Here is a 16525-nt window from a genome sequence, read left to right on the forward strand (position 1 = left end):
GTAGGGATGAGTCATCCAGTGTCTGACTATCTGGCCGGCTCTCTCCATCCCTAAACCCCAGTAATGACTGGATGGTTGGAACTCAGGCCAAGCAACGTAGCTATGGCCACCCACTGTGAGGCTCCCTGCCTGGGCCTGGGTCAGAGACAGCGAGGCCTGGGGCTAACAAGGGCATGATTAGGGCCTGATCCACATCCAGGGAAACAGCTCCTCTCCTCTGATGAAGATTAATGGGGGCCTTGGTCAATAATGAGACAGCAGCCAGGCAGAGGCAGTTAGATTCAGCATCCTGAGGGTCCGGGGACAGGTGTCAGCCACACCCATGTGTCAGAGACCTAATTGAACATGAAGGTCTTAATTTACAAGGCCATTTCAGGAGCGTGAAGGTAGAGGGACTGGTGGGGAAAGTGATATTGTGATGAGAGTGTGAAACAATGGATTACGGGTACATTAGACACAAGGTTTTGAATCCTTTTGAATATAAGAAGACAGACAGACAGACAGACAGACAGACAGACAGACAGACAGACAGACAGACAGACAGACAGACAGACAGACAGCTATAAAGAGAGACAAAAAGCAGGGGGGCGAGGGAGAAAGATACAGAGAGAAAACAGGAGACAGATGAAGAACCTGCACAAGAGAGGAAGAGCTCAGCTGGTCGGGGGTTAGGCAGCGTTCACAGTAGGGTTTCCTGTAGCCTGTGTAGTGTGTCTGGGACAGTTCCTCTGTGCCTGAGGGCCCACTTTCTGGAGCTCCTCCACCACCACTAAAAACACTCCAAAACCAGGCAGGAGAGGTGGCGAACATAGGCCATCCTAACAGAGATATTTGTCCCCTGCTCAGTGACAGACCTCAACATGGGACACAGGGCCTGCTCTGACAATGACACAGCAGAGAGGACATGTCACAGTGCTAATGCTAATACTCACAGACCCCTCTAATAACAGGCTTTCTTGTTGCTCCAGCTCTAAAGGAGAGTCACTGTCTTTGTTCTCCCAGAGACAGGCAGTGGAATAAAGGGGATGATTACACACACTCACACAAACATACTGTTTGCACACACACAGATGACTGCACACACACGCACAAAGCCATGTACACACAGAGACATAATTAGCCCCTGAGACACTGACAGGCACAGCCTCTTCTGATGTCTGGACACATCTCACTGGGAGACATGTGTAGTTAAGCTCCCTTAGAAACCAACAGGTACTACTTCTCTTTTCTCTTCCCCTTTACAGTTCTATGTTTCATTCCTTTGCTCTGTGAGTGAGTGAGTGACTCTCTCTCTCTCATAGGTGAATTGCACAAGCATATGAATCTGTGCAATTCTACTCTTAAGCTAACCCTAAAACGTCATGAGTAGAGAAACTGATCCAGGAGTGGTAAGGATAACTCACAGCTGTCGACTGTTAAAAAAATATCAACCACCACTGTATGAAGTAAACCTCAACACCACAGAAACACCATGGACTGTACAGACGACTGCTCATGGACACATTCCCTTCATTTACATCTCTCTCATATAAACTAACGCATAATTGGACGGAAACGAATGTAATGAGGGTTCTGTTAACCAAACAATGTTCTAATGGCCATACAGACTGGATGATGCTGATTCTATTTTAGACCGTCGACAGCATGGACCAAGGCTCCAAAGGGAATGAGCTCTCTATGGTGTTCAAGCAGCACTTTGTCTCCACGACGGCTTCTGCCAGGCCCTCAAAGAGCTTGACCTGTCATGGGGAAAAGGTGTTGAAGTGAAGCGGACAAAGTCCCGATTCACTTGGCCTCTGCCGCTTCTGTTGCCTGCCAGTCTCGGGGGTAGCAGCGCCTGTCAAGACGTGTCCTAGACTTAATGTCCTACTGCGATATGACAACGGCAAGAACCAAACAGTCTAGAGTTGTATTCATATGGCCATAGTTAGGTACAGTTCCAACTGCCTAAAGTACTAGAGAGGGACAAGAGAGAGGGAGTGAAGGCGGTAAAAACAGCTTGTTGTGGAAACAACCCCTCAACGCCACAGTCGCTTTAGACTGAGGTCTCCCGTGGGAGAGAGGGAGATGTTCCTCAGTCCGTGCAGTGTAAGTGCCCTCTTTAAATTCCTCCTCTCTCCCTTCCGGTCAGTAATATCGCCCCTGCTGCAGCTACACAGTCTCTCATTATGGGAACGTCGTCGTGCACTTTATTTCAGAGAAAATACAATTTGGAGTTACTGCTCTCCCCTGCCTCTGTAGGGAGTCTGCAGTGGCATTGGGATACAGTGTCAGGCTGGCGAGGAAATCTCACGGCAAATCAGAAGTGACAGGCTGCAGAGAGAGGTAATAATATTGTCTGACACAAAGCATTGGGACCTCCTCACCTCCGCTGAACAAATCCAGCACACAGCAAATGGAGGGGAAGGCTGGCGGCGCCCTCTGGTGAAACACTTCTCTGTTTGCCTCTAAGTACATATTACAGTGTTATCAGGGGTGCGGATTACTCCGGAAATGAGTTTGGGGTTTGGGAAAAGTGGCAAGCCACCAATGTAAGGTATGGGAAGCCAACATTGGGAGCCTTCCTCTAAACAGAACATTAAGCCTGTCACCAAGCCTTAGCACCTTTTAGAAAAGCTTATATTAGCTGCAGTGCTGTGGAGAACATTGACATTTTCATCATTCACTGGGCGCAGCAATGACAACTTGAAAAGCTTTTCATTCATTTCTCAAAGAGAAAGGACAAATCTGGCCTATTGTTGCAAAGGTCACTGGGACTTAGAAGCGGAGATAACAACATTAATTAAACGAAGCTGGGCCCTTAGAACCAATCGACAAGGGGCTTTTATGAGAATGGATCCATCTGAGTGGTGCCAAATCCCCGGTTCTCCAGGCTGTGTTACCGGGTAGAGAGCCAGCCACTCATAGTGAAACGACAGGAGTTTGTCTGTCAATCATCTCCTGAATACCAAAGGCAGCTGATGCACGGCTCAGCACAGCACAAATCAAATGAATAATTTACCCAAAATACCCTCCTGTTCCACATTCAATAGATTGTCACAGAAGGTAAATATTAACATTCCCTATCGTTGACATCTTTCAATGCTCTGGTGATGGGAGGGCCGGAGGAAAGAGCTGTTTAGCCTGTTGCTAAACAGCATCAGCTCCTAGTTATGGCCCACGGTCAAATTATGGGACACCGCTTGGTCTGCCAGCTGATGCTACTTAAGGCCAGGCTTCCACATTACTATGCTGTGTAGGAAGTTCAACCTTCTACAAGTCACAACTCTAATCCTACACAGCATAGTCATATGGAAGCCTGGCCTTAAGTAGCATCAGCTGGCAGACCAAGCGGTGGCCCATAATTTGACCGTGGGCCATAACTAGGAGCTGTGTAGTGAGCTAAAAGTGTAGTATTTCAGTATTGTACTAGTGAAGAGCCCACATCACAGGCCTGGTTTAGCATAGCGTGAGAGAGTTGAGCTCTACGGACAGCTCAATCAGATCAGCAGTGTCAGCAAGATGGGGAGGAGTTTGTGCTTGGGGAGGTAGTGAGGGAGCGAGGTGTGATTGGGATAGAGAGTGTCGTTGCCGTCACGCTAGCTCTGTTGTGATGCAGCTCTCCAAGCTCCCCGAACAGCCGTGCAATGAGATAATTACCTACACAATCTGACAAACTGAAACTATACAAATCCATTGCTCTCTGTTTGGGATGGGAGGACGGCGGCAAGCATACAGTACATCGCCCTTACCAGGTGTTTACTGCAATCAGATCACCATCCACAGTGTACACACAAACATGCTCATACACAGGCACACACGCACAGGCACACACAGACACAGACACACACACACACACACACACACACACACACACACACACACACACACACACACACACACACACACACACACACACACACAAACACAAACACAAACACACACACACACACACATATATATATATACTTTCCGCGGTTTGGCTCAGCTCCATGTGAATGTCCCAGAATAAGTCTGGATCAGGACTAACATTCCTGGAGGGCTGTCATGGCTACATCCCGTCATTACCAGAGCCATTATTACAATTACCTAGTGAGCAGCGCAGCGGGAATCACAACAGCACTCCACCATTTGCATGCAAATCATCATCCACAGTACTGTACTGCAGCTGGACTGTTCTAGAGCTCCGACTGCCACTGTGTTTCATGAACATAGTAGAAGACAGGAATCCATGTCAACAGTATATACACCCTACACAGAACGCAGTACATGTAGAGGCTCCTCTCCTCCTAACTAGGTTATTTTCTTTATATAGTGTTTTTATATAGTGTTACAGACCCAGTCAGCTATTTGTTACATGCATTTGAAATGAATTGACTTATTCCGTTGAAACTAACCCCATTTAGCCGGGCTTATCAGGAAATCGTGCATCTAAATCCAACTGCATGTAGGGCAGCACAGGGAATACTGATCACACACACACACACACACACACAAACCTCCTTGAGGTTACTAACCTTTCCTTGAAGTCTATGAAGATCTTCCCCAGACCGTTGCCTCCGCTCACCATGTTGAGGTCGATGGCCCTCAGCAGAGCAAAGTGGACCTTAATCACATCCTGTATGGGGTACAGGACAACCACACTTGTTAACAAAACCTCTACCATCAACACTGACACAAGGATCACTCTCATCATCACCAGCGTGTACTCACCTCCAGATTTACAAAGATGGCCCCCATGTCTTGTGGACTTAGAACTTGCTTCAGGGGAATCATATAATTCTGTACAATACCAAAACAGCAGTAGTGAAATTAAAATACACAGGTCATTTGACCACGCAGTTATTGCTGAGAATTTTCCTGATTATCTTTATGATTTACATAAATAAACTGGAAAATGCACTCTAACACACGGTTACACAAACCGTATTGCACTTTTCATGTAGCCTACTTTCGGCCAGCTAATAGCCCAACCACCACAATCAACCACAATCAACATTATGGACTAAACGTTCAATTATTTTACGGTGATAATATCGGTCAAATTAAGATCCTACATCTGTACAGTAGAACTGTGCTTGACTCAAGCCGTTGGTATTGTCGATACATCGGTGGTAGTGTAAAGGTGTGACTAAAACACTGGTTCAATTCAATGGCATGCGCTAGGCACCAAGGAAAACAAGTCTCAAAACAGGCTTCGCCAGAACGTGGTACTTCTCGGTGTTGCCAGCCAAATCCCTCTCTTAGACACACATGCGAGCCGTCCGTTGAGAGTGCCCATGACATGCTGTGAAAGTCGAGCGCTGACGGTGTTTGCTAAACCGATGTCTACTGGGGCACACTTTCCCTGTTGTTTGACTAACGTCATTGTATGCTTGTCACATTACATCATCTTAATGATAACAAATAGATCTATTAAAATGCAATGAAGAGACGACAGCTTTATTAAGCCCAGCTCAATCAAGCCCAAACAAGTCCTCTGATTATAACAAGGTGATTCTAGTATAATTGGCTCAGCAAACACAAACACACCTTTAGTCTAATGGAACCAGTGGATATTATTGACAAGAATATATTTCTCATCATGGAGAAGCTGCTGTTTATCCGCTGATCTAAACATCATTTACAACCTTGGGAGAACTGTGTGTGTGTGTGTGTTTGTGTGTGGGCACGAGTGTATATCCATAGAGCCCTAGGGATCGGTCTCTTCCCATGGGACAGTGCCAATAATAAGCCCATCGACCTGCTCCACTGACATTTGTTCTCTCCAATGAACCTGCCAATAGCTGACATTTCCACACCGTCTGTGTGTTTGACACAGGAGACGTGACAAAACATACCTACTCTAGCAGAAAGCTACAACCAACACTGATAGCCACCCACCCACCGCACACACACACAACTTCTCCCCACCTTCGTCCCTCACCCACCTTCTCAATGTCCTCCAGCGTCTTGTAGTACTTGGCCTCAGTCTCCTGGATCTCCACTAAGCAGCAGTTTCTCTTGTCGTCTTCTGTCATGCCCATTTTCTGTGGAGGTAATTAACGGCAGGAGAACTGATGCTGGGCTGTCATTTTGTCATTGTATGACACGTCACTGACAATGTAATTCATGTGGCTAATTGTCTAATGATGGGTCTCAAATGCATGGGGCTGCTATTTAGTCATGCTCTGACAAGGTCTTTATTACAAATCATATTGTACTGTACACATCCTGTATACACTGTTTACCATTATATACAATGTACAATACTCATCATCCAAATGGACTTCAACATCTGCCGAATTAATGAGGTAACACGGACACACGAAGGACGCAATGTATTTCCCCTTTGAGTTTCAGCTGCCAATAGGGAGTTGTGACTGTAAACAGAACAGAGCCCGCCACCCCCAGAGGCCCCGCAGGACTGCATCCAAACCCCTCAATGGGAATTTGATGGGCATTTTTAATGAAATGATCCCAATTCTCCCTCCTCACTGCACTCCTACATGATCCAATAGAATATGATACTTCTGATGAACTGTAATTGCTGGGACCAGGTTGTGAAACGCGAGCCGATTGTCCGTGTTGTGGGAAAGCGGTGACATAAACACTGGACCCGGGGCTTTGTATGAGTTGACTGCTGGCTGGCTGGCTTGCTCATGGCCAAGTGCTAATGAACATCTGTGTATGTAGCTCTGTATCAGGGGAACATCTGGGGCCAGCCACAGAGCAGAGGAGAGCAGAGACAAGCCGGGGAGCGTGGAACGGCCAAGGCAAATGCAGCCGCCCGCCACATCCAGACTTATTTAGCCACGCAAACAGGCCCGCCATTAAGGAAAGGAGGAGAATGAGGACAGGGAAAACAAACAGAGGAACACAGAGCATTACTCATAGGGCCTATGGTTGGGGGGGGGGGGGGGGGGGGGGCATCTCATGAGGCCTACGGCTGGGGGGTGGCGGGGAGAGGAGTGGGAGGCTGGCTAGCCTAACAGTATCAGATCAGTGAATCAGTGAAACGCAATGAAAAACTGAGAGACAGTTGAAAAATATATATAAATAAAAAATATCTGTGAATAACAATACGTGCAAAAATCTGTGACATCATCTCCGTCTCAATTGTCTGTCAACAGTCTTGGTTGTTGTGTTGAGAGGAGTATTCATTCTATTGTGTCATCTGGAACCGGGCTGAATGTTAATGAGCAGTTCTGATAATACAATAGGGGGATAATCAAGTCAAACCACAGCCAATTAGAGACTCCCAGGCCCAGATCCAGCTGGGTAATAGAAAACAAACACCCAACCAGGGATCATCGCTACAACGCTGCCATAGGAACTGATGACAGCAGCGTTTTATTGAGAGTCTGTATCGGGGTTTTGATCTGGCATGTGGCGGCTTTTGATGATGTCATACAGAGAGACTGTCATGTTGTTGACGGTGATATGTTGACGTCACACTGAGTCACACACACATAGGGGCAGATAGGGTTTCCCTTGACATGTGCTGTGCTGTAGGTCATTGATCTGAGGGGAAGGGGGTTGTGGGACACGTCCGTCTCAGACAGACTGTTGAATAGAGCCGGATGACAGATCGGTGAGTCAGGGCACTTACCTGCATGTATCTGATCTGCAGCGTCAGGAAGGGAAAACACAGCAGATGAGCAGGGCAGAACACACACCGACAGATAGATAGCATCATAGGTCAGAGAGGTCACACACACACAGAGACAGACACACCCATGCACACGGATAAAGAGACACGCAGAGAATGACATAAACACAAGCCAACACAAAGCTCTCACCATGGGTTGTCGTACTTCCACCTTGATGATGTCCTCGTAGATGTCATCTCCATCATCCTCACAGGGAACACAGTCGTAGATGTCATCCTCCCCCACGTCATGCTCACTGGGGAACACACACACACACACACAGTCAGTTATCCAATTGCAATTTCCTTTGAAAGGGTAGGCACTTAACACTGAAGGTTAACCACAACATTGAAATCAGATTTGGCACTTGACACTTAGTTGAGTGCTAAAGTAACTGTTGGTTCCCATTAGCCATCATCAGCAGTGTTGAGGAGTCAGGCAGTCAGGCCACAGTGGTGGTCTATGTCTGTTTCAACCACACTTCACACTGAGGACTCTCACAACTACTCCACAAACATGCCTCTCTACCGTACCAAGCCTCTTACTATCAGAGGTTGAGGGTTGGCCCAGTAGATAACAATGAGCTGAGATCCCATTAAGGGCTGAAACAGTACAGATCATGGCCAACAACAGAAAAGCATGAGTTGAAAAGCATTTCTGTGCATTAACTATGGGGGGAGTTGTGTTCATTAACTATGGGGGAGATGTGTTCATTAACTATGGGGGGAGATGTGTTCATTAACTATGGGGGGGAGATGTGTTCATTAACCATGGGGGGGTGAGATGTGTGCATTAACTATGGGGGGGTGAGATGTGTTCACTAACTATGGGGGGGGTGAGATGTGTTCACTAACTATGGGGGGGAGTTGTGTTCACTAACTATGGGGGAGATGTGTTTTTTAACTATGGGGGGGAGATGTGTTCATTAACTATGGGGGGGAGATGTGTTCATTAACCATGGGGGGGTGAGATGTGTTCATTAACTATGGGGGGGTGAGATGTGTTCACTAACTATGGGGGGGAGTTATGTTCACTAAATATGGGGGGAGTTGTGTTCATTAACTATGGGGGGTGCGATGTGTGCATTATCTATGGGGGGAGTTGTGTTTATTAACTATGGGGGGTGAGATGTGTGCATTATCTATGGGGGGAGTTGTGTTCATTAACTATGGGGGGTGAGATGTGTGCATTAACTATGGGGGGGAGTTGTGTTCACTAACTATGGGGGGGAGTTGTGTTCACTAACTATGGGGGGAGTTGACTTCACTAACTATGGGGGGTGAGATGTGTGCATTAACTATGGGGGGAGTTGTGTTCATTAACTATGGGGGGTGAGATGTGTGCATTAACTATGGTGGGGAGTTGTGTTCATTAACTATGGGGGGTGAGATGTGTGCATTAACTATGGTGGGGAGTTGTGTTCATTAACTATGCGGGGGTGAGATGTGTGCATTAACTATGGGGGGGGTTGTGTTCACTAACTAAGGGGGGAGTTGTGTTCACTAACTATGGGGGGGTGAGATGTGTGCATTAACTATGGGGGGAGTTGTGTTCATTAACTATGGGGGGGTGAGATGTGTGCATTATCTATGGGGGGAGTTGTGTTCATTAACTATGGGGGGAGTTGTGTTCATTAACTATGGGGGGGTGAGATGTGTGCATTATCTATGGGGGAGTTGTGTTCATTAACTATAAGGGGAGTTGTGTTCATTAACTATGGGGGGTGAGATGTGTGCATTAACTATGGGGGGGAGTTGTGTTCACTAACTGTGGGGGGGAGTTGTGTTCACTAACTATGGGGGGAGTTGTGTTCACTATCTATGGGGGGACTTGACTTCACTAACTATGGGGGGAGTTGTGTTCACTAACTATGGGGGGTGAGATGTGTGCATTAACTATGGGGGGGAGTTGTGTTCACTAACTATGGGGGGAGTTGTGTTCACTAACTATGGGGGGAGTTGTGTTCATTAACTATGGGGGGAGTTGTGTTCACTAACTATGGGGGGGTTGTGTTCCTTAACTATGCGGGGCGGGGGTTGTGTGCATTAACTATGGGGGGGTTGTGTTCATTAACTATGCGGGGCGGGGGGTAGTGTTCATTAACTATGGGGGGGGTTGTGTTCATTAACTATAGGGGGGAGTTGTGTTTATTAACTATGGGGGGTGAGTTGTGTGCATTAACTATGGGGGGGAGTTGTGTGCATTAACTATGGGGGGAGTTGTGTTTATTAACTATGGGGGGTGAGATGTGTGCATTAACTATGGGGGGGGAGTTGTGTTCACTAACTATGGGGGGGGTTGTGTTCACTAACTATGGGGGGAGTTGTGTTCACTATCTATGGGGGGACTTGACTTCACTAACTATGGGGGGAGTTGTGTTCACTAACTATGGGGGGTGAGATGTGTGCATTAACTATGGGGGGGAGTTGTGTTCACTAACTATGGGGGGAGTTGTGTTCACTAACTATGGGGGGAGTTGTGTTCATTAACTATGGGGGGAGTTGTGTTCACTAACTATGGGGGGGTTGTGTTCATTAACTATGCGGGGCGGGGGGTTGTGTGCATTAACTATGGGGGGGTTGTGTTCATTAACTATGCGGGGCGGGGGGTTGTGTGCATGAACTATGGGGGGGTTGTGTTCATTAACTATGGGGGGGTGTGCTTTAACTATGGGGGGGTTGTGTTCATTAACTATAGGGGGGAGTTGTGTGCATTAACTATGGGGGGGAGTTGTGTGCATTAACTATAGGGGGGAGTTGTGTGCATTAACTATGGGGGGAGTTGTGTTTATTAACTATGGGGGGTGAGATGTGTGCATTATCTATGGGGGAGTTGTGTTCATTAACTATGGGGGGTGAGATGTGTGCATTAACTATGGGGGGAGTTGTGTTCACTAACTATGGGGGGGAGTTGTGTTCACTAACTATGGGGGGAGTTGTGTTCACTAACTATGGGGGGGAGTTGTGTTCACTAACTATGGGGGGAGTTGTGTTCATTGACTATGGGGGGTGAGATGTGTGCATTTACTATGGTGGGGAGTTGTGTTCATTAACTATGGGGGGGGGGGGGATGTGTGCATTAACTATGGGGGGGTTGTGTTCATTAACTATGGGGGGGAGTTGTGTTCACTAACTATGGGGGGGGTGAGATGTGTGCATTAACTATGGGGGGAGAGATGTGTTCATTAACTATGGGGGGGTGAGATGTGTGCATTATCTATGGGGGGAGTTGTGTTCATTAACTATGGGGGGTGAGATGTGTGCATTAACTATGGGGGGGAGTTGTGTTCACTAACTATGGGGGGAGTTGTGTTCACTAACTATGGGGGGAGTTGTGTTCACTAACTATGGGGGGACTTGACTTCACTAACTATGGGGGGAGTTGTGTTCACTAACTATGGGGGGTGAGATGTGTGCATTAACTATGGGGGTGAGTTGTGTTCACTAACTATGGGGGGAGTTGTGTTCACTAACTATGGGGGGAGATGTGTTCATTAACTATGGGGGGAGTTGTGTTCACTAACTATGGGGGGGTTGTGTTCATTAACTATTTCGGGGCGGGGGGTTGTGTGCATTAACTATGGGGGGGTTGTGTTCATTAACTATGGGGGGGGTTGTGTTCATTAACTATGCGGGGCGGGGGGTTGTGTGCATTAACTATGGGGGGGTTGTGTTCATTAACTATGGGGGGGTGTGCTTTAACTATGGGGGGGTTGTGTTCATTAACTATAGGGGGGAGTTGTGTGCATTAACTATGGGGGGGGAGTTGTGTGCATTAACTATAGGGGGGAGTTGTGTGCATTAACTATGGGGGGAGTTGTGTGCATTACCAAGGGGGGGGAGTTGTGTGCATTAACTATGGGGGGGAGTTGTGTGCATTAACTATGGGGGGGGGGGGAGTTGTGTGCATTAACTATGGGGGGAGTTGTGTTCATTAACTATGGGGGGGAGGTTGCGTTCATTAACTATGGGGGGGGGGGTGTTCATTAACTATGGGGGAGGGGGAGTTGTGGGCATTAACTACGGGGGGAGTTGTGGGCATTAACTATGGGGGGGGTGGGGGGGGGTTGTGGGCATTACCTACGAGGGGAGAGTTGTGGGCATTCATGCATTTTACATATGTGTGGTTCCAGGAATCAAACTCATTACACTGGCGTTACAAGCGACATGCTCTACCAACTGAGCTACAAAGGACCCGTGTGTGTGTGTGTGTGTGTGTGTGTGTGTGTGTGTGTTTATGTAAGTGTGAAACAGAAGGGACCCAGTGACCTCCCTAGAAGCTTCAGCGAACATTCAAGAATGGAGACGAGATCAAATCAGCACCCGGCGAGGAGGCACCCGGTTCCACGTGTGCCTCCTCACCCCAGTGACAGCATCAGTGGCATCCATCAGCCCACACTCAGCCATCGTCCTCTGGGGCACACACAGTCTCGTCTCAGCCTCGACCATCTTAAACCAGCCTGACAACCACACAAGGTGTCCTTCCCTTCCCATGACTAAACCACTTCTCCCTCAGACGGGAACAATCAGGAACACACAGCTAGCTATATGCTGTGCTGGTTCTATGGTTTCATGGCCATGACGGGTTCCACCAGCACAGGCAGACGGCTCACCTTAGACCACCACAGAGAGCTCTCTCAAACCACCCTCCCCCTCACTTTCGCTCCCTCTCTCTCTCTGTTTTAGCCACATCTCTGAAGCCTCTGTCGAACATCAAAACACCATTCTATGCCAATTCTCGCCTCCAGGAAACACGGAAATCCTGAAAGGCTCAAAGCTGTTTATTCCCTTCAGCCATTTTCTGAGGACAAAAGATAACACAAAGCAAAGTGAATTGCACGCCTGCTCCAGGCATTGTAGGAATGTGGTTAGTTTGACTGTTAAATACAGCATAACAGAGGGAATAAAAGGCAGTGGTCTCATGAATATATGTTTTTCCATTGAAACTCATTAGTTCCACAAACATTTCTGGAGTTGTCTACCTACTATACTGTATATATAATAACACCCAGACATGTTACTCTGTGACCTGGAGGATAATGGAAAGTGGGGAGACAGTTTCTATTGGTTTTGGACCATACTGACTGAATTACCATTAATTGGTAGAGATGCCAGCATTGCACATGCTCTGACTGTGTGTGTGTGTGTGTGTGTGTGTGTGTGTGTGTGTGTGTGTGTGTGTGTGTGTGTGTGTGTGTGTGTGTGTGTGTGTGTGTGTGTGTGTGTGTGTGTGTGTGTGTATACAGGCTGGCTGAGACTGTGGTGCAGTGTGACCTCCAGGCACTCTCTTCTAGAACTCCTCCCCCTCTTATTGAACATCCCTATAACTCCTCCCCCTCTTACTGTACATCCCTAGAACTCCTCCCCCTCTTACTGTACATCTCTAGAACTCCTGCCCCTCTTACTGTACATCCCTAGAACTCCTCCCCCTCTTACTGTACATCACTAAATGTGCACTGCCGCTTACAACTCAATGACATCCTTTGCCCCTAGAAAAGTTGTAATCAATGTTTCAATCTTCTCATGTTCATTCTTGTGACATGTATAGGTCACTCAGTTTGGAGCGTTTCCATATCACCATATTACCACAGTAGAACAGTCTTTTTCATATGACCATACCACCACAGTATAAATATATTTTCCATATGACCATACCACCACAGTATAAATATATTTTCCACATGACCATACCACCACAGTATAAATATATTTTCCATATGACCATACCACCACAGTATAAATATATTTTTCACATGACCATACCACCACAGTATAAATATATTTTCCATATGACCATACCACCACAGTATAAATATATTTTCCATATTACCATACCACCACAGTATAAATATATTTTCCATATGACCATACCACCACAGTATAAATATATTTTCCACATGACCATACCACCACAGTATAAATATATTTTCCACATGACCATACCACCACAGTATAAATATATTTTCCATATGACCATACCACCACAGTATAAATATATTTTCCATATGACCATACCACCACAGTATAAATATATTTTCCATATGACCATACCACCACAGTAGAAATGTATTTTCCATATGACCATACCACCACAGTATAAATATATTTTCCATATTACCATACCACCACAGTATAAATATATTTTCCACATGACCATACCACCACAGTATAAATATATTTTCCATATGACCATACCACCACAGTATAAATATATTTTCCATATGACCATACCACCACAGTATAAATATATTTACAGTAGAAATGTATTTTCCATATCACCATACCACAGTAGAACAGTCTTTTTCATATTACCACAGTAGAACAGCCTTTTTCATATTACCACAGTAGAACAGTATTTTTCATATTACCATACTATCACAGTAGAACAGTATTTTCCATATTACCATATTACCACAGTAGAACTAACTCTTTTTCATATTACCATACCACCACAGTAGAGCTAACTATTTTTCATATTACCATACTACCACAGTATAAATCTATTTTCCATATTACCATACTACCACAGTAGAACAGTCTTTTTCATATTACCATACTACCACAATAGAACAGTCTTTTCCATATTACCATACTACCACAGTAGAACAGTCTTTTTCATATTACCATACCACCACAGTAGAAAAGTGTTTTTCATATTATCATACTACCACAGTAGAACAGTCTTTTCCATATTACCATACTACCACAATAGAACAGTCTTTTTCATATTACCATACCACCACAGTAGAAAAGTGTTTTTCATATTACCATACTACGACAGTAGAAAAGTGTTTTTCATATTACCATACTACCACAGTAGAACAGTCTTTTCCATATTACCATACTACCACAGTAGAACAGTCTTTTTCATATTACCATACCACCACAGTAGAAAAGTGTTTTTCATATTACCATACTACCACAGTAGAACAGTCTTTTCCATATTACCATACTACCACAATAGAACAGTCTTTTCCATATTACCATACTACCACAGTAGAACAGTGTTTTTCATATTACCATACCACCACAGTAGAACAGTCTTTTCCATATTACCATACTACCACAATAGAACAGTCTTTTCCATATTACCATACTACCACAGTAGAACAGTCTTTTTCATATTACCATACTACCACAGTAGAACAGTCTTTTCCATATTACCATACTACCACAATAGAACAGTCTTTTCCATATTACCATACTACCACAGTAGAACAGTCTTTTCCATATTACCATACTACCACAGTAGAACAGTCTTTTCCATATTACCATACTACCACAATAGAACAGTCTTTTCCATATTACCATACTACCACAGTAGAACAGTCTTTTCCATATTACCATACTACCACAGTAGAACAGTCTTTTTCATATTACCATACTACCACAATAGAACAGTCTTTTCCATATTACCATACCACCACAGTAGAACAGTCTTTTCCATATTACCATACTACCACAGTAGAACAGTCTTTTCCATATTACCATACTACCACAATAGAACAGTCTTTTCCATATTACCATACTACCACAGTAGAACAGTCTTTTTCATATTACCATACTACCACAATAGAACAGTCTTTTCCATATTACCATACTACCACAGTAGAACAGTCTTTTCCATATTACCATACTACCACAATAGAACAGTCTTTTCCATATTACCATACTACCACAGTAGAACAGTCTTTTTCATATTACCATACTACCACAATAGAACAGTCTTTTCCATATTACCATACTACCACAATAGAACAGTCTTTTTCATATTACCATACCACCACAGTAGAACAGTCTTTTCCATATTACCATACTACCACAATAGAACAGTCTTTTCCATATTACCATACTACCACAGTAGAACAGTCTTTTTCATATTACCATACTACCACAATAGAACAGTCTTTTTCATATTACCATACCACCACAGTAGAACTCTTTTTCACACTCCCAACATCTAGTTATATTGTCAGGATTGTGAGAGTTAATATTGCTATCAAACAGTTCTATTTTGTATTCCAAGGTGAGAGTGAATTGTTACCTTGTTGCTCTGAAAAGGTTAATAGCAAACAAAGACGTCTTTCCTATACTCTGGAATTAATAGCATATGACAAAAATGTAATCTCATGTGATGTATTGTGGGCTTGGTTACCTCTGACTTCCCTCATTTCCCACCTAACGGTAACGTGTTACCTTTGTGGCTGGCTGAAGAGAAAACAGAGTATAAAGAGAGAAGAAAAAGAAAGAACGTGACTACCTCAATCTAATATTCACGATGGTCCTTCTCCTTGTGTGGGACTGGTTTGAACTTTTAATTGAGGTGATGTGGTGTCACTCTCAGTGATGTTTCCTGTTCCATCATTAGGAGGATGTGACAGCATACAGAGAGGAATTCTGGGACAGCACACTACTGCCATGTCTGAGCTACCCATCCCAGAGTGCATTCTGTTCTGAAGGCACTCATGACCCCACAGAGACACTATACGTGTCGAGGGAATGTCGAGGGAATGGGAGATATTTCAGAAGAAATCCCATTCTTGCCCAGAACCCTAAAGACAGGCATTAGCTGAATGATGGTTAGTGCAGTGATCTGTCTATGAACTGTACGGGATGTTGTAAGGAGGAACAAGAGGAACTAGCTCCTGGGGGGGGGTGATAGATGTGATAGTGTCTGTACAAGAGCTGTGATAGTGTCTGTACAAGAGATATGATAGTGTCTGTACAAGAGATGTGATAGTGTCTGTACAAGAGATGTGAGAGTGTCTGTACAAGAGATGTGATAGTGTCTGTACAAGAGATGTGATAGTGTCTGTACAAGAGATATGAGAGTGTCTGTACAAGAGATGTGATATGGTCTGTACAAGAGATGTGATAGTGTCTGTACAAGAGATGTGATAGTGTCTGTACAAGAGA

The 16525-nt window shown here is 45.0% G+C and overlaps 1 protein-coding gene across 9 annotated transcripts in view; it reads right to left on the bottom strand.

The window, feature by feature from the left end:
* The window catches only part of LOC110509866 (guanine nucleotide exchange factor VAV2), a 272932-nt gene that overhangs the window by 26662 nt on the left and 229745 nt on the right, over positions 1 to 16525 (bottom strand). For all 9 annotated transcript variants that reach the window (XM_090226820.1, XM_090226818.1, XM_090226817.1 and 6 more), the window contains exons 5-8: positions 7761 to 7866; positions 5910 to 6008; positions 4693 to 4761; positions 4497 to 4597 (exon numbers count right to left, since the gene is read on the bottom strand). In XM_090226820.1, the coding sequence (XP_090082946.1) occupies positions 4497 to 4597; positions 4693 to 4761; positions 5910 to 6008; positions 7761 to 7866 (375 nt within the window). The remainder of the gene's footprint in view (positions 1 to 4496; positions 4598 to 4692; positions 4762 to 5909; positions 6009 to 7760; positions 7867 to 16525) is intronic.

Source organism: Oncorhynchus mykiss, chromosome 29 (genome assembly GCF_057628025.1).
Source record: "Oncorhynchus mykiss isolate SJ-2025 chromosome 29, ASM5762802v1, whole genome shotgun sequence".
Taxonomy (NCBI): Eukaryota; Metazoa; Chordata; class Actinopteri; order Salmoniformes; family Salmonidae; genus Oncorhynchus; species Oncorhynchus mykiss.